The sequence below is a fragment of the Microcaecilia unicolor genome, chromosome 11, assembly GCF_901765095.1.
Source record: "Microcaecilia unicolor chromosome 11, aMicUni1.1, whole genome shotgun sequence".
Classification (NCBI taxonomy): domain Eukaryota; kingdom Metazoa; phylum Chordata; class Amphibia; order Gymnophiona; family Siphonopidae; genus Microcaecilia; species Microcaecilia unicolor.
In genome coordinates, this window is record NC_044041.1 from 43,703,675 (window position 1) to 43,724,633 (window position 20,959).

The 20,959-nt window shown below is 44.0% G+C and overlaps 1 protein-coding gene across 1 annotated transcript in view; it reads left to right on the top strand.

The window, feature by feature from the left end:
- Positions 1-2,375: 2,375 nt before the first annotated feature.
- Positions 2,376-20,959, top strand: part of TMEM132B (transmembrane protein 132B) — a 495,209-nt gene continuing 476,625 nt past the window's right edge. The window contains exons 1-2 of the mRNA XM_030218391.1: positions 2,376-2,454; positions 6,754-7,642. Coding sequence (XP_030074251.1) covers positions 2,376-2,454; positions 6,754-7,642 — 968 coding nt within the window. The remainder of the gene's footprint in view (positions 2,455-6,753; positions 7,643-20,959) is intronic.

Below are 20,959 nucleotides of genomic sequence, written 5' to 3' on the forward strand. Positions count from 1 at the left end.
GTTTTTCTCAAGCCATCTCCACCTTCCCACTGTTGTTTTTTGTACATACGGTATGCACAATTTAAGGTAACCAATATACCCAAATATATGGGTATCTTTTATCCCAGAAAATATTTATTATAATACAATTGGAAAATCAGAGCATTTACAGAAAAGTACAAAATGTTTGCTAAAGCGTTCGTGCCTGCAGTCATTCTGATTGCATATCTTTTAAAATTTTTTTAGAATGATTGTATTCCATGTATAAAACAGGATCAAACGCATTTATACCATTAAAATTGCATCGTTTCAGTGTTTGTACCTTTCGTCAGATTTTCTGAAGTATTCTATGACATGGTATAGGACAGTATAGTTTAGGATATGACGTAAAGGCTGTGTTTACTTTGCTACAATTATAATTGCTGTATTGTTCCCTGTGATAATTGTAGTTACCTGTAATATAAAATTTTATTATCCTCCATGTCACATTATTTACATAAGCACTAATATGGTAGTGATTGCTTGTAGTTCCTTAGGGACTCTGGCTTATTAAACTAATATTGTCTGTTTTATAGTGTTCTTGATGTCGTGTTGCAGAATAAACATTTAAAGTTGACAAAACTGTGCTTCCAGTTATTTTGTGCTGGCGTGCAACTTGATTATTGTTAAAAAGGCGAGTCAGGTGCATTTATTCCTGTGCCCTCAGGATTTTTGTATGCTGATTCAAGCAACAGTTTTAATTCAATTAGACTATTGTAATGCCCTTTCCATTTCGTTCATTCCCACTATTCCAGGATGAGTGGGTAGTTATGTCCATCGACCAGCAGGTGGAGATAGAATATACAGAACTGAACAACACTACATAGCTCCCTGCTACCAGCTCAGCTCCTCAGTATCTTCTATCTCCAGCAGGTGGATGGACAGACTTCCTTTGTCTCTGGTTCTGAGGCCTTGCTCCTGGTTCAGTTGGTCAACTGGTTCCCAGTTGAGCAGAGTGAGCAGTTGAGCAGACATACCTGGTGGTGCTGGGTCCCTGTTGTGCCTTCCTCCTGGGGTGTTCTGAACCTTTTCCCTGTTTGTCCTTTGTGTGAGAACCTGCATAGCAACCAGTCTACTCAGAAGATGAGGAGTCGCAGGCAACACAGTGAGTCTGGCAGGCCGGTGCTGCTGCCGTGCCCTGCTCTGAAAGGGGGGGTGACTGTGTCCCCGGGTAGTGTGGACCCAGGGTGGTGGGTCCTTTCTGCTGTGCTTCAGGTCATGGGACATCGATGGGAGCACTGCATGTCGGTGCTACAAAAAAAAACATGGAGGAAGTGGAGGAGCAGTTTACTGATTGGATCAGTGGAGTGAGAACTAGGGGAGCCTGGTTGAAATCTCACAACTGTTCCTTCAGGTCTTTGGCAGATACCAACAGACTGTGTTTCCTCTGAAGACAGAAAGCTGCCTAATCTACCTGGATGTTAAAAAAAACAACATATTTTTTTGCTTGTGCTGTGCTCCGGTTTAAAAAAAAAAAAAAGAGGGTGTGTAGCGTGGTGCGCCACATGTTTTCCCGTGCAGCGGCAGTCTCTGGCCATGGCAACCCCCGCTTAGTGTGCGACCTGCTGCCCGTCTTGCAGTGAGCGGTGTTCCTCCTTGGGTCACTGCACGGTGTGCAGTCCGGTTCCCAAGTGGAGGAGCTGATTCGGGGCTCGCACATACATGGTGCGCTCAGTCACAGCGGCGCGTTTCTTTCGGCTCCAGTCCCCGGTGCAGGGCCTTGGCGCTTTGCCTCAGAAGGAGGTGGGAATAGCGGCCATTTTGGGGTTTTTTCGGCAGAAGCCAAGCCCTTGCACAGGCAGCTGTGTAGGCAGGGGTCCCTTCGGGGGGGGGGGGGGCCTGGGTCAGGGCCAGCCCTTCATCTGCTCTACCAGGCCTTGGGCTGGTTCTAGGAGCCTCTTCTGCAGCAGGCCTGGCAGCTCCGGGGAGAGGGAGGAGATGGGGATCTCCCTGCCTGTTCCCAGGGGATCACGACTGCTGCCCCGAGGAGACAGTCTCAGATTTCACTGCAGTTGGGCTGCTAGGAGGCAGCCCCTTGATTTCAGAGTAACTTGCAGTGCTCCCTTGGGGAGTTTCCGGAAGGTAGTCAGGAGGCTAGCCTTATGAAGAGCCTCAGGGGCCCATCCAGGGTATTTTCCCATTCACCTGGACATTCAGGTCCTGCTTGCCGCAATGTGGAGTGCGTCTGACACAGGCCTACTGTTTGGGAGGACCGTGGCCCGTCCTTTTTCTCTGGTGCTAGAAGGAGGAGATGTTCCCTTACCTAAGCTAGACTCGGTGTCTGTTTTCACCTAGAGTACTACCCTCCCAGTGGTTGGCGGCCTTGCCTTGAGGGATCTGCTAGATAGGAAGCCGAAATGGGCTTTGCAGCACACCTTGAGGTGACTGCTTTGGAGCTGCAGGCTTCTATTTGTAGCCCCTTGGTGGCACAGGCCTGTTTGCAGTGGCATCAGCAGTCCTTTTCCCGGGGCAGTCCCGGACTGCCTGGATGGAGGCAGGCTTAGCCTGTCTGATGGCCACTGTGTATGTCATTTTTAGTTTTTCAGCCACAGGCATGTCATTGACGCTCTCCGCAAGGTGTCAGTTCTGGCTGCGGGTGTGGGTGGCCGTTGCCACTTCAAAGGCCTAGGTGGTCAGGTTACCCTTTTGAGGCACATTTCTCTTTGGGAATGACTTCAGAAATTTGGTTCAGGAGCTGGGTGAGTAGGCCCCAGTGCCCTCCAGAAGACGTTCCTTGTTCCTCTGCTTGCCTAGCGGGCTCAGCAGGTGCCCTGTTTCGTGACAGCTCCATCTGTAGGTCTGTTCGTCAGACCTTTGGCCAGAGGGCTCAGTTTCGGGCCCGGCTATCTTCCAGGGAACGGAGAGCCAGCAGGGCACTGAGAGTGAGTGGCTGCTGTCTCCTGGCAATCTCAATGTAGCTAGGCCGGATGGTCCCTCCGGGCCTACAGGGGGCCGCTTCAGGCCTTTCTGGATGTATGGTCTACCTTTTCCTCAGCTCTGGTGCTGGTTATTCTGGGTGATGGCTTCCATTGGAGTTCTCCCCTCTGGTAGCTCCTCTCTTCTTACAGTCTCCTTGTCAGGGGCCTCTGGCAGCTCAGAACGGAAGCTCAGTTGAGGTGCTGCTGGCCCTCGGGCCATTGTTCCCATCCATCCCGCCGAGTGCGGTCTGGTCGGTTCTCCTCCTATTTTGGGATTCCCAGGAAGATGGGAGCAGTGCAACCCAATCAGGATCTCTAGGGGTCCACCGGTGTCTGTTTTCGGATGGTGACCGTGCGGTCTGTGCTCCCATCCGTTCAGAGAGAGAGTTGTCTCTGCTCTTGAGACCAGGGAGGCATAATTACCTTCCCCTCTGCGGGCTGCTTCTGCAGTTCTTTTCCAATTCTGGTTTCGACCATTTGGTCTCCTCATGGGCCCGGGGACCTTTTCCTAGGTCGTGCATGTAGCGGTCTTTCTGCGGGGACGTAGGTTTCTTTTCCTCCTGTACTTGGACAGCTGGCTAATCAGAGCTTCCTCTTCCCAAGCCTGTAAAGAGGTTCCTTCTACAATGGTTCGCCTCCTGTTTTGTTTTTTCTTTTCTGGTTTGGATGTTCAATTTCAGTGGGGGCGGCTGGTGCCAGCACACCGACTTTGAGCATCTAGGTGTTCTTTTTGATTCCCTGTGAGCTTGAGTATTTCTCACAGAGGGACGGAGCTTTAACTTAGCGCACTAGATTCTTCGCTCCTGCTTTGTTCCCAGCTTCCAGCCTGGGATTTTTGTGCAGGTCCTTGGTTCTGTGACAGCGGCCCTGGAAGTGGTACCCTACCTTCTGATGCGGCCAATTTATAGGGCCCTGTTCAGCTCCTGGTCTCCGATTTCAGAGGGTTACAGCCTCTGGCTTCTTTGCCTCTGGCGGTCGGACAGACCTGAGGTGGTTGCGGCTTCACCAGTCGTTGATGCCTTCCCCACTCCTGCCTTGGGAAGTGGGGTCAATGGTTGACAGTTTCTTGGGCTGGGGGGCCCTTTGTGGGGGGTCCCCTGGCACGGCTCTTGGTTTTCAGTAGAGGAGCATTGGCCCTCTATCCTCTGGAGCTGTGAGTGGTGCGCTTAGCTCTGGAGGCTTTTGCCCCGCTGTTGGGAATCTTTTGGTTTGGGCCTTTTTGGACATTGTTATGGCACTGGCCTCTTCTTCTAGCTAGGGGGGGACTCCTAGCAGTCTGCTGGCTCAGGAGCCCAGCTGGTTAATGGCCTGGGCAGAGAGACACCTGTTGTACCTTTCAGCTGTTTTGAGGGGTCCCTCTCATGGGGACTGATCTTCTTAGCAGGCACGCTCAGACTGCCAGTGATTGGGAGCTGTCGGTCGAACCGTTACAGATGCTGATGTGTCGATGGGGCTTAGTTTTCTTGGCCAATTCCTATGTCATGGTTCCTCTGTTCTTCAGCCATCACAGGGAATAGGACTGCCTGGGTCTGGACACCCAGCTGCATTTGTGTCTGAGCGAGGGACTCTTCCCCCATGCTGAAGTTAGGCCGGGAGTGGGGGAGAGTGGCAGACCTTCGGGATACAGTGCTCCTGTTCTCCAGCCTGGACACGGCTCCAGTGCTATGCAGATCTCGTGAAGCTCCTAGTTGGGGAGCTACTGCTATTTCCTGAGGTTCGAGGTTCTTCTGTTAGGGCTTGGTGGTCATGGAGGATTCTTCTCCCTTTGGTCTTATGGCCTGGCCCTTGAGAGGGCTCGGCTGAGGAAGAAGGATTATTGGATTCAGTCCTGGCTTTCCTGCTGCAGGCTAAGAATCTCTCTTCTTCCTTGGCGCCTGCCAGTACTTTGCTTCCTCCCTGGGCCATTTCCTGGCATTTTTGCGGGACGGAGTATCAAGGGCTAGCGCTGGGTTCCTTGTGCGTTCCAGTGGCAGCCCTGGCTTGCTTTCAGGGTCGTTGGCAGACCTCTTCTTTAGCAGCTCTTCCAGTTGTGATTCGTTTTCAGAGAGGTGTGGGTCGCTTATGCTGCCCTTTGCGTGCCTTTTCCGAATGGGATTTTATGCTGGTCTTTTGGGTGCTGAAGCACTCTCCATTTGTGCCCCATCGCTAGGTGATCCTGATAGTTCTTATGTAGAACTCAGTGTTATTGGGGCGCTTCCGTTGGCCTGTTGCTTCTTGCAACCTCAGGCTCCTTCTTAGGCCCTTTCTCCGTCTTTGTTTTGGTGGCAGGGGTCTTGTTTCAGGCAGTACCATCCTTCTTGCCCGACTGCTTGTTGGTTTCTTTTTATTTAGTCGTCTATATGCCTCTTGCAGGTTTCTGGACTTTCACAGGGCTCTCCTGTGTTTTTTTGAGGTTCCCGATGTTTTCCGCCTTTTGTATGGACCTTTTGTGCAGTTTGGTAAACAGCAGTTGGGTCTCATGGGATCCAAGGCTTCCTTTGCCTGGTGGGTGAAGATGGCCGTGGTCTCGGCCTGTATTCTGGGAGGCTCTTCTTCTCGAGTTGTAAGGCACACTCTCCTGGGTGTGTGACTAGGTCTCGGGCAAAGGCTTCTCTGCTTTCATTCAGTAGCATGATGGTATAGTGGGAGCCACGCAGGCAGCGGCTGCATTTGGGATGTCAGTTCTGCTTGTGGCAGGTTCGGCTTCCCACCCTCGTAGGGATAGCTTTTGAACATCCCACTCGTCCCGGAATAGTGGGAATGAATGTAATGGAAGGAGAAATTAGGACTTACCTGATAATTTTTTTTCCATTAGTTCTTCACATTATTCCAAGAGCCCTCCCGTGGTTCGACGCCCTGATTGGTGGCTCTATGCACGGTCTTTGTATCCTGTTTTCCAGGGACCTTGTCTTCAGATGGTTCTTGGGGTTGGATGTGTTGGTTGCTGACCGTGCTCCTGATTGGGCGTTCCTTCTTCCTTGCTTGAGGACTGATACTGAGGAGCTGAGCTGCTAGCAGGGAGCTATGTAGTGGTGTTCAGTTCTGTATTTTCTATCTCTACCTGCTGGTCGATGGACATAACTACCCACTCGTCCTGGAATAGTGTGAAGAACTAATGGAAAGAAAATTATCAGGCAAGTCCTAATTTCTCCTTATGAGGGTCTTCCTATATTTGTGTTAAGGAAGCCACAATGTGTCCAGAATGTAGCAACACATATGATTACTTTTTGGAAACTGGGGGATCACGTGACACCTTTGCTTTATGCTCTACATTGGTTGCCAGTTGAGATTCAGATTTCATTTATATTGTTTTGTTTGGTGTTTAGGGTGCTTCAAGGTATGGAACCTCAATATTTGAGAGCTCTTTGCCAACTTTATCAGCCTGGGTGTAATTTGAGGTTTAGTGATTATAATAATTTGGCCTTGCTTTCTGTTAAGGAGTTCCATCTACAGTGTATGCAGGCTGCTTGTTTGTGCCAGGGCTTTAGAATAAACTTTCTGCAGATCTTAAGGCAGTTAGGGACTATGCAGTTTTCCAGAAGCGTTTGTAGACTTGGTTGTTTGCACAATATTTTTCATCCTTTTCTATGGGTTAAGATGTTGGGGGTGGGTAGATGGGTATTTACTGTCTGCTGTTGTGTTGTGTTTTGATTAATATGTTTTATGATTGCATTGGTGTTGTTTGCACTGTATTGTCTTTTGGCTGAAAGTTGTGGTATATAAGACACTGTATTAAATTAATTAATTGAAAATAATTTAATTTAATAATATAAAAACTGATTTTTTATTTTGTTTTTTTCCCTCTCTTTTTTGTTTTTACATTTTGGGTTACTTGCAGTGACAGAGAATCGAGGAGGAATCATGGACAGCTTACAGAGGTTTTCCTCACTACCTGTCTACCTGCCGATGAGTTATCATATCTACGATTCTGAGGTCTCTTTCTTCCTTAAAGAAGCCAACCAAGACTTCATGAGGAATTCCAGTTTGCAATCCAAAGTCGAATCATTATTTATTTACAAGGCGAACACGCCACCCGTTATAAATGCTAGCTATGGACCTTACTTTGTAGAACAGATTGTCCCTCAAGATTTGATGTTGACTTCATGTGTTTTTAGCTCTACCAACAAATTCACTTTTAACTGGAAATTAAAATCTCATATAATTGAAAGTTCAATATATTCCAACAGACCAAAAGTGCAAACTTTGTTTTACATTGCAGGAAATGATTGGGATAATTATCACTTTACTGAGATATTGCCTTGTGTAAAGATGATTGCTTTGTTGGAGACTAAACAACTTGCTTCTAGCTGTCGGCTGAAAGGTAGTCTAGGATTGTGTGTTGCAGAACTGGAATTGCTCCCTAGCTGGTTCAGTTCCCCTTCCCCTTCTCCAGTGGACCACCAGCAGACAGCAACCCCATCCCAGGGTGTTCCTGTGGAACTTTATTACCTTATCTACACAACAGACGAAAGAGGAGAATGTTTAACGGAGGATACAAAATGGAGAAACAAGCCTAGCCAAGATAATGCTCGAAAGACTTCACCACCTATGGAAAGAGTTGGAAGTGTCATCATATATCCCACACAGGATAAGCTAAAGGTGACAGCACTAGTGCTAGATAACAATATTGTGATCCACTTGCCTCTTAGTCCCGTGAAAGAAGGTGATATTGTAACTTTTCATGTGTCCATCACTAGTGACTCAGCAGCAAACCATTTTACTTTAAGGTAAGCCATTTACGAAACTTAATGTAGTTTAATGTTTTCACCAAAAGATTGTCTTGTGGGTTTAACGTAGGGATTCCAAACCTTGTCAAGAACATTCACCTAAACTGTCTGGGTTTTACACTAGATTATCCATAATGAATATGTATGAGAAAGTTTTGCATATCCAGATTCTCCAGATTAATCAGGAAATCTGGGTCTAGGAGCTGTAAAGACTAGACATTAATTACCTTTAAAATTTGTGGGTATAATATTGACAATGAGGACTTAGGGCATCTGTTATCAAAAGGCTTCCTCTAGTATTCTTCTGATGCTATGGTAAAACATTTTTTGAAAATAAAGTCCTTGTCCTAAAGAACATGGTCTCTCTAGCAGGCAATTTTCAAAAACAATATTACTTGGGTAAATAGCCTGTCTAAAAATTGTCCATCCTTTCCCCCTGTAAAAATATGCAAAGGGATCATCAGCATATTCACTTTTATTTGTGGGGAAAAGAAAATGGACTCATGGTTGGTTAGGTTATGTGGTTTTGCATTTTTGAAACTATGGGCTAGATTTTGTAAGGGGCACTATTGCATGTTATTAGTAAGTATGCTTGTATACAGTTATCAATCTAACCCTATGGGGCTCATTTTCAAAGCACTTAGACTTACAAACTTTGTAAATGCTTTAAAAATACACCTCTATTTGTGTTATTTTTCACAGAAAAATTACCTGTAGAAAAAGCAGATGCAAATTAGGGAACATTTTGCTGAGTAATTTTCAAAGGGAAAGTAGACACGTACTTTCCTTTTGAACATTAGGGCAAATTCTGCAGGTAAATATACCCTGGACTTTGCATCTACCTGCACATTTTTGAAAACTGCACCTGTGGAGTGTAATTTTATAACAGGACACCTTGTTTAAGAGGGCAAGTAGGTGCCTGTTTAGGTGCTATTTTATAAAGACAGATAGGTGCCTATGCTGCTTATTTTCGAAGTGCCAATCATGTTTTGGACGTCCATAAGCCAGCACTTAGATGTATATCATGCATAGACGTCTAAGGTCTGATTTCATAAAACTGGCATATGGATTTCTAAAACTGAAGAATGTCCAAATGACAAGGAGACATATTCTAAGTGTGTTTTGGGTGGGACTAGGATGGGCTCAAAAAATATTTATTTCCCATTTCAAAAAGGGAATGTCTATGTCCAAAAGAAGGATGTTGGGAGTTAGATCTGTTATCTGGGATGTTCAGATTTCAGAAAAACAATCCTATTGAGCAGAGCTGTCCTGGAGGAATTAGGGGAGGTCATGTCCTTCATCTCCCAATGGTTGGTGTCCCTTCCCCCGAGAGCAAAACTGGCAAGCGATACTGGGTTCTGTGACAGCTTTGGCAGAAATAGAGGTCTATGGAGTCCTTTTACCAAGCTGTAGTAAAAATGGCCCTGCACTAGCATTGGGGCCCTTTCTTGCCAAGCGCTGAGGCCCTTTTTACCACAACAGGTAAAAAAGGCTGAAAATAGATTGCTCTTACCGCATGGCCATGCGAGGGGGAGCACTTACCGCCACCCACTGAGGTGGCGGTAAGGGCTTCCACGCTAACTCAGTGCTAACCGAGTAGCGTGTGGCACTGCCCGATTACCGCTGTGCTAAAAAATATGGGCCAATTTTCCCTAGCACGGGAAATGGCACATGCCAGGGCTGGAACTACTGCCAGTGCCTGCATTGAGCTGGTGGTAGCTCCAGATCAGCGTGTGGTCAGCCTGCGTTGAGCTTACTGCCGCTTTGTAAAATGGCTGACATCACATAAACCTCTATGTTGCCATTTAATAACATAGACATTCATATGCTGCCACAGAGATGTTTTAGAGGTCTGTTATTCTAAAATGGTTTTTCATGTTGCATGTCACCAGCTCATGAACGCCCGATTCACCATGCATTTTAGAACAGGCTTTACATTGGCAAGTCTAGCAGAGTTTCAGACGACTCTACTTGGACATCACATCTAAATTCCAATGTGGATGTTCTTTTTAAAAATGTGGCTATATGTCTCTTTTTTAAAATACTAGTGCAAGTGGCAGAAATCGCACCTACCTTGCAGGACTGGACATTTATACCTGTTCTCGAGCTGGTGTAAATAACCATGCTTAGATTATCCAAGTGAGCACATAAATTAGCACATTTTATAATCTATGTGAGTACTTGTGAATTCTGCCCATGTGCCACTGGAACTCTGTCCCTGTACACATGTGTTCTTGCCCTAGTTATATTATTTTATAAGAGACCATTTAGGTGCATATGTAGCCGCATGCGTGTGAAAATGACTATAAACTTACTCGCAGTGGCGTTCCAAGGGGGGGTGGTGGGGGCGGTCCGCCCCGGGTGCACGCCGCTGGGGGGTGCCACAGCGCACGCCTGTCGGCTGAGTCCGAGTTTGCTAACTTTGTTCGTTCGTTCGCTGCAGCTCCCTCTGCCCCGGAACAGGTTACTTCCTGTTTTGGGGCAGAGGGAGCTGCAGCAAGCGAAGTTAGAGAACTCGGACTCAGCCGACAGGCGCACGCCGCGGCACCCCCACCCAGTGGCGTGCACCTGGGGAGGGTGTCATTTTGCCGGGGGGGGGGGGAGGTGTCATTTTGCCGGGGGGGGGCCGCGCTGCACCCGGGGAGGGGGCGCATCGGCGATCCACCCCGGGTGTCATGCAGGCTAGGAACGCCACCGCTTACTCGCCTGCAGTAGAGAAAAATATGTGCATAATTTTCAGTATGAAAATTCTGCTAAATCTTCAAAATAAAGCATGCACGCCTTTTTGCTTTGAAAATGACCCCAGGAAAACTGAGGGCAACATTCAGTAGCATTGCTGCCATCCAATTTTAAATATATAACATAATCATTTAAAGTTGTATGCATGCTTCATAAAGAGGCTGGCACTGAAAGTCCTTTTCTGAATCTAAATAAATAGTAATTGTATGTTTCCCCCTCCCCCCTAACAGTTAGTACAGGGCATTCGTTATCACCTAATCCCCTGCCTGGGCTAATGCCATTTCTCTTTTCCATGGGACTTTATGAATAGCTGCTGTTAATGCTCACTGCAAACTGAAAATACACAAGAGACTTACTCTCCATGTATGCCTATCAACTGATGTTTTAGATTACCATCAGAATGGTTTTATATGCAGTTCTAGGCATAAATTGTGGTGTCATCAGATACCAAATCGATATCTACAACTTCTACCACGCCTGAGCCTCTGACGAAACAGGAAGTTAATTCAGAGAGGCAGCTGCAGTAAAGGGAAGAGGCGGGTGCTGGCAGCGTCAGGGCAGCATATGAGAATTACTGCTGGGTTTGGAACGTCACCCTGACGAGGTAAAATGCTGCAAAGCCGCTCCCCGAGATGCCGCTCCTGTAGAGTGCCGCCTGAGGCGCCCAACTCAGGTGGCCTAATGGTTGGGCTGCCCCTGTCTATAGGTTGACAGATTCTTCAAAAGCATATACAAAATGTATTATTTAAGAGAACTGCATCCCTCTGAATTGTTTGTTAATTGCAGTTTCTTAGAATATTAGATAAGCCTTAGACCAAAGCATATTTATTCACCTAAAAGAGATGTGAAAATGACCTTCTTTAATCTGCTGTTGTCAGGTTTCTGAGACAAACCTAAGTCTCTTGCTAACAATGCGAATTGTTATCCATTTCTAAGTAGCCAGATTATTTTGCAAATCTGTCCTGAAATGTATCAGACATGGGACATTCAACTATCCTTAACACATTTTTGAGTATGAGAGCCTGCGGGATGAATGTACTTCTAAAACAGCAGAGAAGATGACAGTATCTGACCTGCACAGTTCATAGGATAGATGGGAACTCCTTAAGTATATTTGACAGGTCTTAGCAAAACTGTCCCATTGAGCCCACTGCCAAGTAGGTTTTCAGGGTATCCACAATGAACATAGATGAGATAAATTCACACAAACTAGGTTTCCAATACATGCAGATTTATTTCATGCCCATTCATTGTGGAGATCCTGAAAATATGAAAATTCCCAAACCAGGTTTAGAGAATCATAGGATGTAGGTTTAAGACATTACGGAGTTCTGTTTCCCCATATAGCTGTGACAAAATGAATGTGGCAGGAATTATTGGGTTAGAATGCAGTTTGACATTGGCAGACACCATTGCTTCCTGTAAGCATCTGTCCTGTTCCTTTCTGTTCCTGTAAGCATCTGTCCTGTCCTGCTTTCTCGCAGTTTGCCATATCGCCTTAAATTGCCTGTTAATTTTTATTACTGGTGCCTGACTAATTCCATGTAGAAGAACAGTATTTTACGTCTGCAAAGATTAGGATGCGATCTCAAGGCATACGCTTAAAAGAGGAATCCTCCTTCACTGGTAATCCTTTGAGAGGATCAGCTGAATAAACCAAATGCTGTGAACCAGTAGTACTGTGATTGTCTTCAGTGACACCGTGGGACTGCGTGGCACTGTAGTATCACATTGGGCCATCCATTCTCGGCAACCACTGCTGTTTCTTGGATAGGATCTTTCTTACGTCTAGTAGCGCTATAGAAATGATAAGTAGTAGTAGTAGTGTTTTAAACCTAATTCATAATGGATTTTTTTCAAAAGTAAGTTCTCTATTTAATGTGTTTTATATTATGTATGTTATAGGGCCCTTATACTAAAGTGCAATAATAGTTTGCATTTACCATGTGTTAATAGGAAAAAATAATGCATAGTAAGTGCGAAACCTGTGGGATAATGTCCAGCATCTGCCCTGCATTTACTGCACAGGGCACAGCTATACTGCATTAGTATACTGCATGTCAGTGTGTTACTTGCAGTGGCAGATAGCCCATGCTATCAGTGCTGCCCTTGCTAAAATAAATAATCCCACAGACATGTGCCATGGTGGTGCTCTTACCACACACGTTCCCTCTAACCATCCAAATCCCTCCGGCATGCAAATTCCCACCCAAGTCTCTGACTCCAGTCCCCCTTGATTACATCCATTAACCTCCTCAATGGCAATCCCCTTTTGATCCCCAACGCTTCCCAAACTGCAAAATTCTACAGGCCCCTCCTCTTACCCAAATGCCTGTCAGTATATGCCCATTGGATTTCACCCCCACCCTCCCTAGCACCCACTTGCCCCCCATTACTCTCCACCTTACTTGGAGGTGATTGTTAGTGGTACAATGGACTGGGTGGGAGCTGTCCTCCTCTGCACCTGTCCATTTGGCTCCAGCTATAAAAATGGCTGCCATGACCCCTAGCAGTAGTCGTGCAGTGCTAATGTTAGGTGTGTCAGCCTTCCATGTAAGGAGATTGCCTCCTTATATGGATGTTGCTGTTAACTAATGACTAGGACTCCCTGCCCTCTGGAAGTTGTGAGTGCAGTCCCTATGGCATCCTCAGCCTTGCTTGAGTGGAAATTGAATCTAGTTTCCTGCACTTGACAGTGTGCTGAACACTGCTTCTTTATTCCACAAATATAATTCAAGTGGCCCATCTTGGTCTGGTTCTAAAATAAGGGCAAAACACAGAGAAGAGGTAATCCAAAAAGCATAAAACAAACAAATAGCTAAAAAAGCACAAGGAGTCTTCAAAATGGAGAGCGTCTCAGCTACACTTTATTGATGAGACCAGACACGGTCTGCTTTTCGGCAAAACAAATGCCTGCCTTAGGGGTCTGTACATGATGTTTGATGCCAAGGAGACAAAAAGTCCAATGTGAAACAAACTTGTCTTTAAAACGACAGGTCCACTAAAAGCTAAATGAATAGACTCTCAAAAGCAGGGGAATGAAAGGTGAACCTTGTAAAATGTTCCGCTCTTTAGATCGGTACCAAAACACTGGAGTGATAACCGTTAAGTTTTTTTGCCAAAACATGGACTGTGTCGGGTCTCATCAATAAAGTGTAGCTGAGACGCTCTCCATTTTGAAGGCTCCTTGTGCTTTTTTGGCTATTTCTAAAATAAAGGCAGCCAATAAAATAATGTATTTATTTATCTATTTGTTAAAAGCTTTTCTATGCCATAGATCACTGCAGTTTTCATTAAAACATAGACATCATAAAACATACCAAATATAAATATAGGTTCAATTTATCAAGTTCATTGGGAGGAATTACAAAAGAACAGACACAGTGCTCCAAGATGATTATTAAACAGAGTAAGACTTTTTAAATAATCAGGTCTCTAGAAGTCTTCAGAAGTCTCTCTTATAATTCATTAACCTTAATTTCAAGGACCAAGTATTCCAGAACAAGCTTTGTTATGTGTAATAGGCTTCCTAACCACTTGCAGTGTTGAAGTAATCAACAAACCTTGGTCCTGGGAACAGAGAGTTCTGATTGGTTTTAATAGTGTCAAAAAATATACCTCTTGAAGAAGACCAAAGTTAAGTGATCTCTTAGCTTTCCTCCTGTAATGATTCATGCCGCTGCATTTTGGACAGTCCACAGTGCTCTAACTGTGACATCTGAAAGTCCAACCAATAGAACGTTGCAGTAGTCCATAGATGAGAGTAGTAGATGATGCAATACTGAGTGAAAATTACCATGGAGAAGAAATCGTTGTAGTTTTCTCAGCAGTTGCAGTTTGAAAAGCTTTAGTGATGTGACACATATGTAGGTTTCTAAAATTGTAGAGCTGTATGTGGAAATTGCAAATTCACTATTTCCACAGGTAAGTGTTGATGCTTACATATCAACCACCACTGTATAACATGTTTATAAATGATCTAGAGATGGGAGTAGCTAGTGAGGTAATTAAATTTGCTGATGACACAAAGTTATTCAAACTTGTTAAATCGTAAGAGAATTGTGAAAAATTACAAGAGGACCTTATGAGACTGGGAGACTGGGCATCTAATTGGCATTTAATGTTCTCAAGTGCAAAGTGATGCATGTAGGAAAGAGGAACTCAAACTATAGCTACGTGAAAGGATCTAGGTGTCATCGTTGATGATATGTTGAAAACCGCTGCTCAGTGTGCAGCAGTGGCTAAGAAAGCAAATAGAATGTTAGGAATAATTAGGAAAAGAACGGAAAACAAAAATGAGAATGTTATAATGCGTTTGTTTTGCTCAATGGTGCGACAGCATCTTGAATACTGGGTGCAATTCTGGTTACTGCATCTCAAAAAAGATATAGCAGAATTAGAAGAGGTACAGAGAAGGGCAGCAAAAATAATAAAGGGGATGGGACGACTTCCCCATAAGGAAAGGCTAAAGTGGCTAAGGCTCTTCAGCTTGGAGAGGGGAGATATGATAGAGGTCTATAAAATACTGAATGGAGTGGAATGGGTAGAGGTGAATTGCTTGTTTACTCTTTCCAAAAATGCTAGGACTAGGGGGCATGCAATGAAGTTACTAAGTAGTAAGTTTAAAACAAAACGGAGAAAATATTTGTTCACTCAGGGCCAAAGTCTATAAATAGCACTTTAAAAATCGGTGCTGAAAAACCACGCGGTTAGCGTGATTCTATAAACTACGCCTAAAATTACATGTAGTTTATAAAATATGTGTATATGTCATTCTTGCGACTAAAATTTAGGCACACCCATTTAGGCTCCCAAAATCCAAGCTTAAATAGCTGTGCCTAAGTTAGATGCAGATCAGGTGTATTCCATAACAGTGTGCATATTTTTTTGAAACGCTCACAAGCCACCCATACCATGCCCATGGCCGTGCCCCCTTTTCGACTACACACATGAGAATTTACGTGCACCATGTTATAGAGTACACCTAAAAAGTTGTGTGCATAAATTCTAATTAAAGCCAATTAGTGCCACCATTTGGTTATTAAGTACCAATTGTTGGTTCTAATTGGCTTCTTAATTAAGTTGTGTGCACAATTTGGCCATGCTGCCAAAATTAGCACGCAGAACCTAAGATGCCATATATAGAATGTGGGGGTCAATGTGTAATTACATTCTGGAATTCTTTGCCAGATAATGTGTAAAAGCAGTTAGCTTAGCAGGGTTTAAAAAAGGTTTGGATCCTTTCCTAAACGAAATGGCTATAAAACTTTATTAAGATGGACTTGAGAAAATCTACTGCTTTTCTCTAGAATAAGCAGCATAAAATCTTTTACAATACTGGGATCTTCCCAGGTACTTTTGACTTGGATTGGGCACTATTGGCAACGCTTATGTTCTTATATTGGATGCTGCAGGGTTTGTGCCGTTCTTTTTTTTTTTTTCAACATGTATATTTATAAAATGGCTGCTTCCACTGCATATGTACTTCTGCAGGTATTTTAAAAAAGGTTTTATGCTGGCAGAGCCTTTTCTAAACTACCAGCAGAATTGAGCACATCCCAACCTGAGCCCACCAATATTCCCATATCATTTCAAATGAATGCACGTGCCTACAATGGTATCTGCCAATTTCTTGATTTGTTCCCACTTCAGTGGTTCCTGGATCAACAACCACTGCTTTCTCTCTCCTCTCTCCAAAGAATTTAAAAACAAAAAAAGAAAAATATAATCCAAAGATAAGCTGATACCCTAGAGATTTCAGCAAATACTGCTGATTTAAGTAAACAATGATTATATATATAGTTATAGATAATATATATATATATAGTACAAATCTTCTCTGCGTGAGGATAAAACTAAGTTATAGTCACATTTCAAATGAATACCGTAAATGTTAAAAGTAATAAATGCATGAAGTAAATATTACAGAACAGGCAGAATACATTATTTCCTGTGAGAATCAATTTTTTAAGCTCATAAACTGGTCTGTATTTATATTAAAACCTTTTCGGGGGTTGTGGGTGGAGAGAGAGAAACAAGAATGTAGTTCAATATATTAATCTGTTACGCTTAGCATTCCTTTTCCATTTGCATATATTTATGCATTTTGGCAGATCTCATAATGCATTATTTCTTGTGCTCAATGGAAAAAAAACTTTATTTAGTAATCGTGTAGAAAATGCCCAAAAGGCTCCCAGAAAGTTTTTTTTTTAATTTATATTTCAATTCCTAATTCAGTTAAAATGGACTTTCTGGCAATTACATGTAGATGGGTTGCAAAACCCCAGAAGCGTTTCATCTGTCAAGGCAGATAGACACAGGGATGGCAACACTGAAAGCTGACTGTCCATTCCCTCTACATCTGGACTAGCTTCCATCAAACCAAATAACTAACATCATTTCCACATATCTTATGTAGGGAGGAGTGGCCTAGTGGTTAGGGTGGTGGACTCTGGTCCTGAGGAACTGAGTTTGATTCCCACTTCAGGCACAGCTCCTTGTGACTCTGGGCAAGTCATTTAGCCCTCCACTGCCCCAGGTACAAATAAGTATCTGTATATGTAAGCCACATTGAGCCTGCCATGAGTGGGAAAGCGCGGGGTACAAAAATAAAAACTATCCATATTTGTTCCTCTACCGAACTTGGGTGAATGCCTTTACGGTACTATGTAAGTCACATTGAGCCTGTAAATAGGTGGGAAAAAACGTGGGATACAAATAATAATAGTATAATCACCCAGATTCTATATAATGCACCTAGGGATCTGTGCCAAAATCTAAGCAGATTATATAACCATGCATAACTTAACAAGCAATAATGAGCACTACTTGGCACTAATTAGAATTTATGTGCACACAAAGTGCGCTGAACTTCTAATGTGCTCAGGCAAAAAGGGGCGTGGTTATGGGCGAGGAAATGGGCATTTCATAGGTGTTCCGAAATTTACGCACATTGTTATAGAATGTGTGTGTGTAAATCTATGCGCTGGGATTTACACCACATTTTCATCGGTGTAAATGGATGTGCGAAATTTTGGGTGCTGAGATATCAACTAGGTGTATTTTACATACCGCACCTAAATCCACGTGCCGCTTATAGAATGCGCTTAGTCGGCGTGATTTGTATGCTGATTTTTTTATGCGCCATATATAGAATCTCCCCCAATCTGCCTTCAGTTTAGCCACCCGTTTATTTATCCCATCTTGCCTGTCTATATATCAGAACTGCACTTGCCTCTCCCTTCCCCTCCCCTCCACCTTGGCTGCCTATTAAGATGCTTTATTGTACTGTATTGACATTGTGAGCATCATATGTATGCCATATGAATGTTCTTCTGTGCTACCTATTAACATAGTAAATGATGGCAGATAAAGACCTGTACAGTCCATCCAGTCTACCCAACAAGATAAACTCATTTTATATAGTATGCGATATTTTATACCTGAGTTTGATTTGTCCTTGCCATTCTCAGGGCACAGACCGTAGAAGTCTGGTCAGCACTGTTCTTGTCCTAAGTTCTGAAGCTAATGTCGAAACCCCTTAAAATTTACACTCTAGCCCATCCATATCTGTTCAGTCACGATCAGAGTGTAGACCGTAGAAATCTGCCCAGCACTGGTTTCGCTTCCGAATTACTGGTGTCACCACCTAATCTCCGCTAAGATTCCGTGGATCCATTCCTTCTAAACAGGATTCCTTTGTGTTTATCCCACGCATGTTTGAATTCCATTACTGTTTTCATTTCCACCACCTCCCGCGGGAGGGCATTCCACATATCCACCACCCTCTCTGTGAAAAAATACTTCCTGACATTACTCCTGAGTCTGCCCCCCTTCAACGTCAATTCATGTCCTCTAGTTCTACCACCTTCCCATCTCCGAAAAAGGTTTGTTTGCGGATTAACACCTTTCAAGTATTTGAACATCTGTATCATGTCACCCCTGTTTCTCCTTTCCTCCAGGGTATACATGTTCTGGTCGGCAAGTCTCTCCTCATACGGTTTGCAACGCAAATTCCATACCATTTTAGTAGCTTTCCTTTGCACTGCTTCCAGTCTTTTTACGTCTTTAGCAAGATACGGCCTCCAAAACTGAACATAATACTCCCAGTGGGGCCTCACCAACGACTTGTAGAGGGGCATCAACACCTCCTTTCTTCTGCTGGTTATAGTCCTCTCTATGCAGCCTAGCATCCTTCTGGCCACGGCTGTCGCCTTGTTGCATTGTTTCTTCACTTTTAGATCCTCAGATACCAACACCCCAAGGTCTCCTGAGTCGAGCTTACTAATTTGTATTGTGCTGGTATTGTATCATATTTATGTTATATGAATGTTCTTCCATGTTTCCTGTTATGGTTATTATTTGTGTTCTGCCAACATTTATCATATTTCTGCTATATGAAGGTTTTACCGTGCTGTTTTAATATTTATATTTCTGATACTGTATCATGTCTGCTATTACTAAGATTCAATCTGCCCATCTCCAAGTTTACTGCATTAATTGTATTTTATGCTTACATTTTACTATTGTTGTACAGTTTAAAGCTATGCCTAATATTCACTTCCTTGGGTGACTCTCTTCATAAAGGCAATTCATAAATCCTAGTGTCATGTCTGTGGCCGTGACCCCTCTCAGACTCACCTTATTTCCTGTGGTCAGCTTCTGAGCTGGCTTCTGTCTGTTCTTTGTGAGTTAGTTCTGTCTCTGTCTCTGTGTGCTGGCTGTATTAGATTGTCGGTTTGCTGTCACCCGTTCCAGATTTCAGCTAAGTCCAGTCCGGATCTTCCAGGCTGCCCGACCCTTAGTTGCCTGGTGATTGTTGCACCTGAGTCTCAGCTGCCTGCTGGGCTTATTAGCCATTTGGAACCTCTCTGCCTTTGCCTTTGCATTGCGTCTAAGGCCCTGGTATGTTGGTGCTTGTTGCACTTCTGCTAGTCCGGTTGTTGCCTGAGATACTTGCCTTTTTCTAGTTAGTCTGTGTTTAGTTTAGGTTTGCTTGCTTTCCTTGCCTGGTTTCTTGTTTGTAATTCTGTGTTTAGTTTCTGTTTGTCTGTGTTCTGGCTTTGGGGCTGCTTGCAGCTCTTAGTTCTGTGTCTTGTTAGTCAGTGTTTGTTTCCTGTTTATTGGCTGTTCTGCAGCATTCTGTTCTGCCCTTTAGCTTTCCCTTCCTTGCCCAGTCTCCTGTCTTGCTGCTCATGTTCCTCCCTTTCCCCTCTGACCCTCAGTCCCTGTGCTGCCTTGCTGTTATCCAGTCCTGCCCTGTCCAGCAAGTCCTGCCGGCCACCTGAAGCCCAGAGCTCAACTCTGGGTGAAAAGTGGCCAAGTGCAGGTGAAGCCTAACTGCTTGCCTGAGATTTGCCTAGTCTCCGGTGTGGGGTGGTTTTGCCTGCCACTGCCGCTCCTCGGCAGTGGCCCAAGGGCTCACAACCCAGTTCCTGCTTTGAGTACGTGACACCTAGTAAATAAATGATAACTCTTTCTGTTTGCAGAAACATGGGCTTCAAAAATTGTCCTACTACCTGCAGCTGTGTGCATGTGTTTACCTAAGCACATAATCATTGCCATACTGGGACAAACCAAAGGCTATCAAGTCCAGTGTCCTGTTTCTAATAGTGGCCAAATCAGTTACCAAGCACCTCGCAGGACCCCAAAAGAGTAAATTAGATTTCCAGGAATAAGCAGTGGATTTTCCCAAAGTCCAGCTTAGGAAAGGTTTATGGACTTTTCTTCCAGGAACCTTTTTGAAACCCTACTACACCTAACCGTTTACCATATTCTCTGGCAACAGATTCCAGAGCCTAATTACACATCGAGTGAAGAAATTATTTTCTCTGATTTGTTTTAAATACTGTATATGTGTAGTAACGTTATTGCCTGCCTCTAGTCCTTGCACTTCTGGCAAGAATAAACAAGCTATTCTTGTCTACCTGTTCTATTCCATTCGTTATTTTATAGACCTCTACCAGATCACTCCTTAGCTGTCTCTTCTCTAAACTGAAGAGCCCTAATCTCTTTAGCCTTTCCATAGGGGAGTCGTTTCATCCCTTTTATCATCCTGGTCACCCTTCTCAGTACATTTTCTAATTTAGCTATATCAAACTTTTACTTGTGGTTTGCAGAGACCACCCTGGGGGCTGAAGGTGGAATAACGCATGCAGTCTGCAGTATTCTAAACTATACATGTTGTTTTGTGCCACAGAAATTACCCACAGAGAAAGCAGGACACCTAAATTGGGTGCAGAGCGGGTGTATTCTATAACAAGGTGCATAGATTTTAGAAATGCCCATGCCCCACTCATGGCCACACCCCCTTTTCAACTATGTGACTTAGAATTTAAGAGCACCATGTTACAGAATACGCTTAGCAAGCTGTGCACGTAAATCTTAATGCCAACTAGTGCTGATAATTGCTTGCTAACATCCAATTAACAGCACTGATTAACTGGTTTACCAATTAAGTTATACACAGTGTTATAGAATACGCTTCGATTTCCGTGCAGAATTTAAGGTCCATATATAGAATCCCAGGGTATATGTAGAATCTAGGAATATATGTGTAAGTTGGAGACATACCCATGC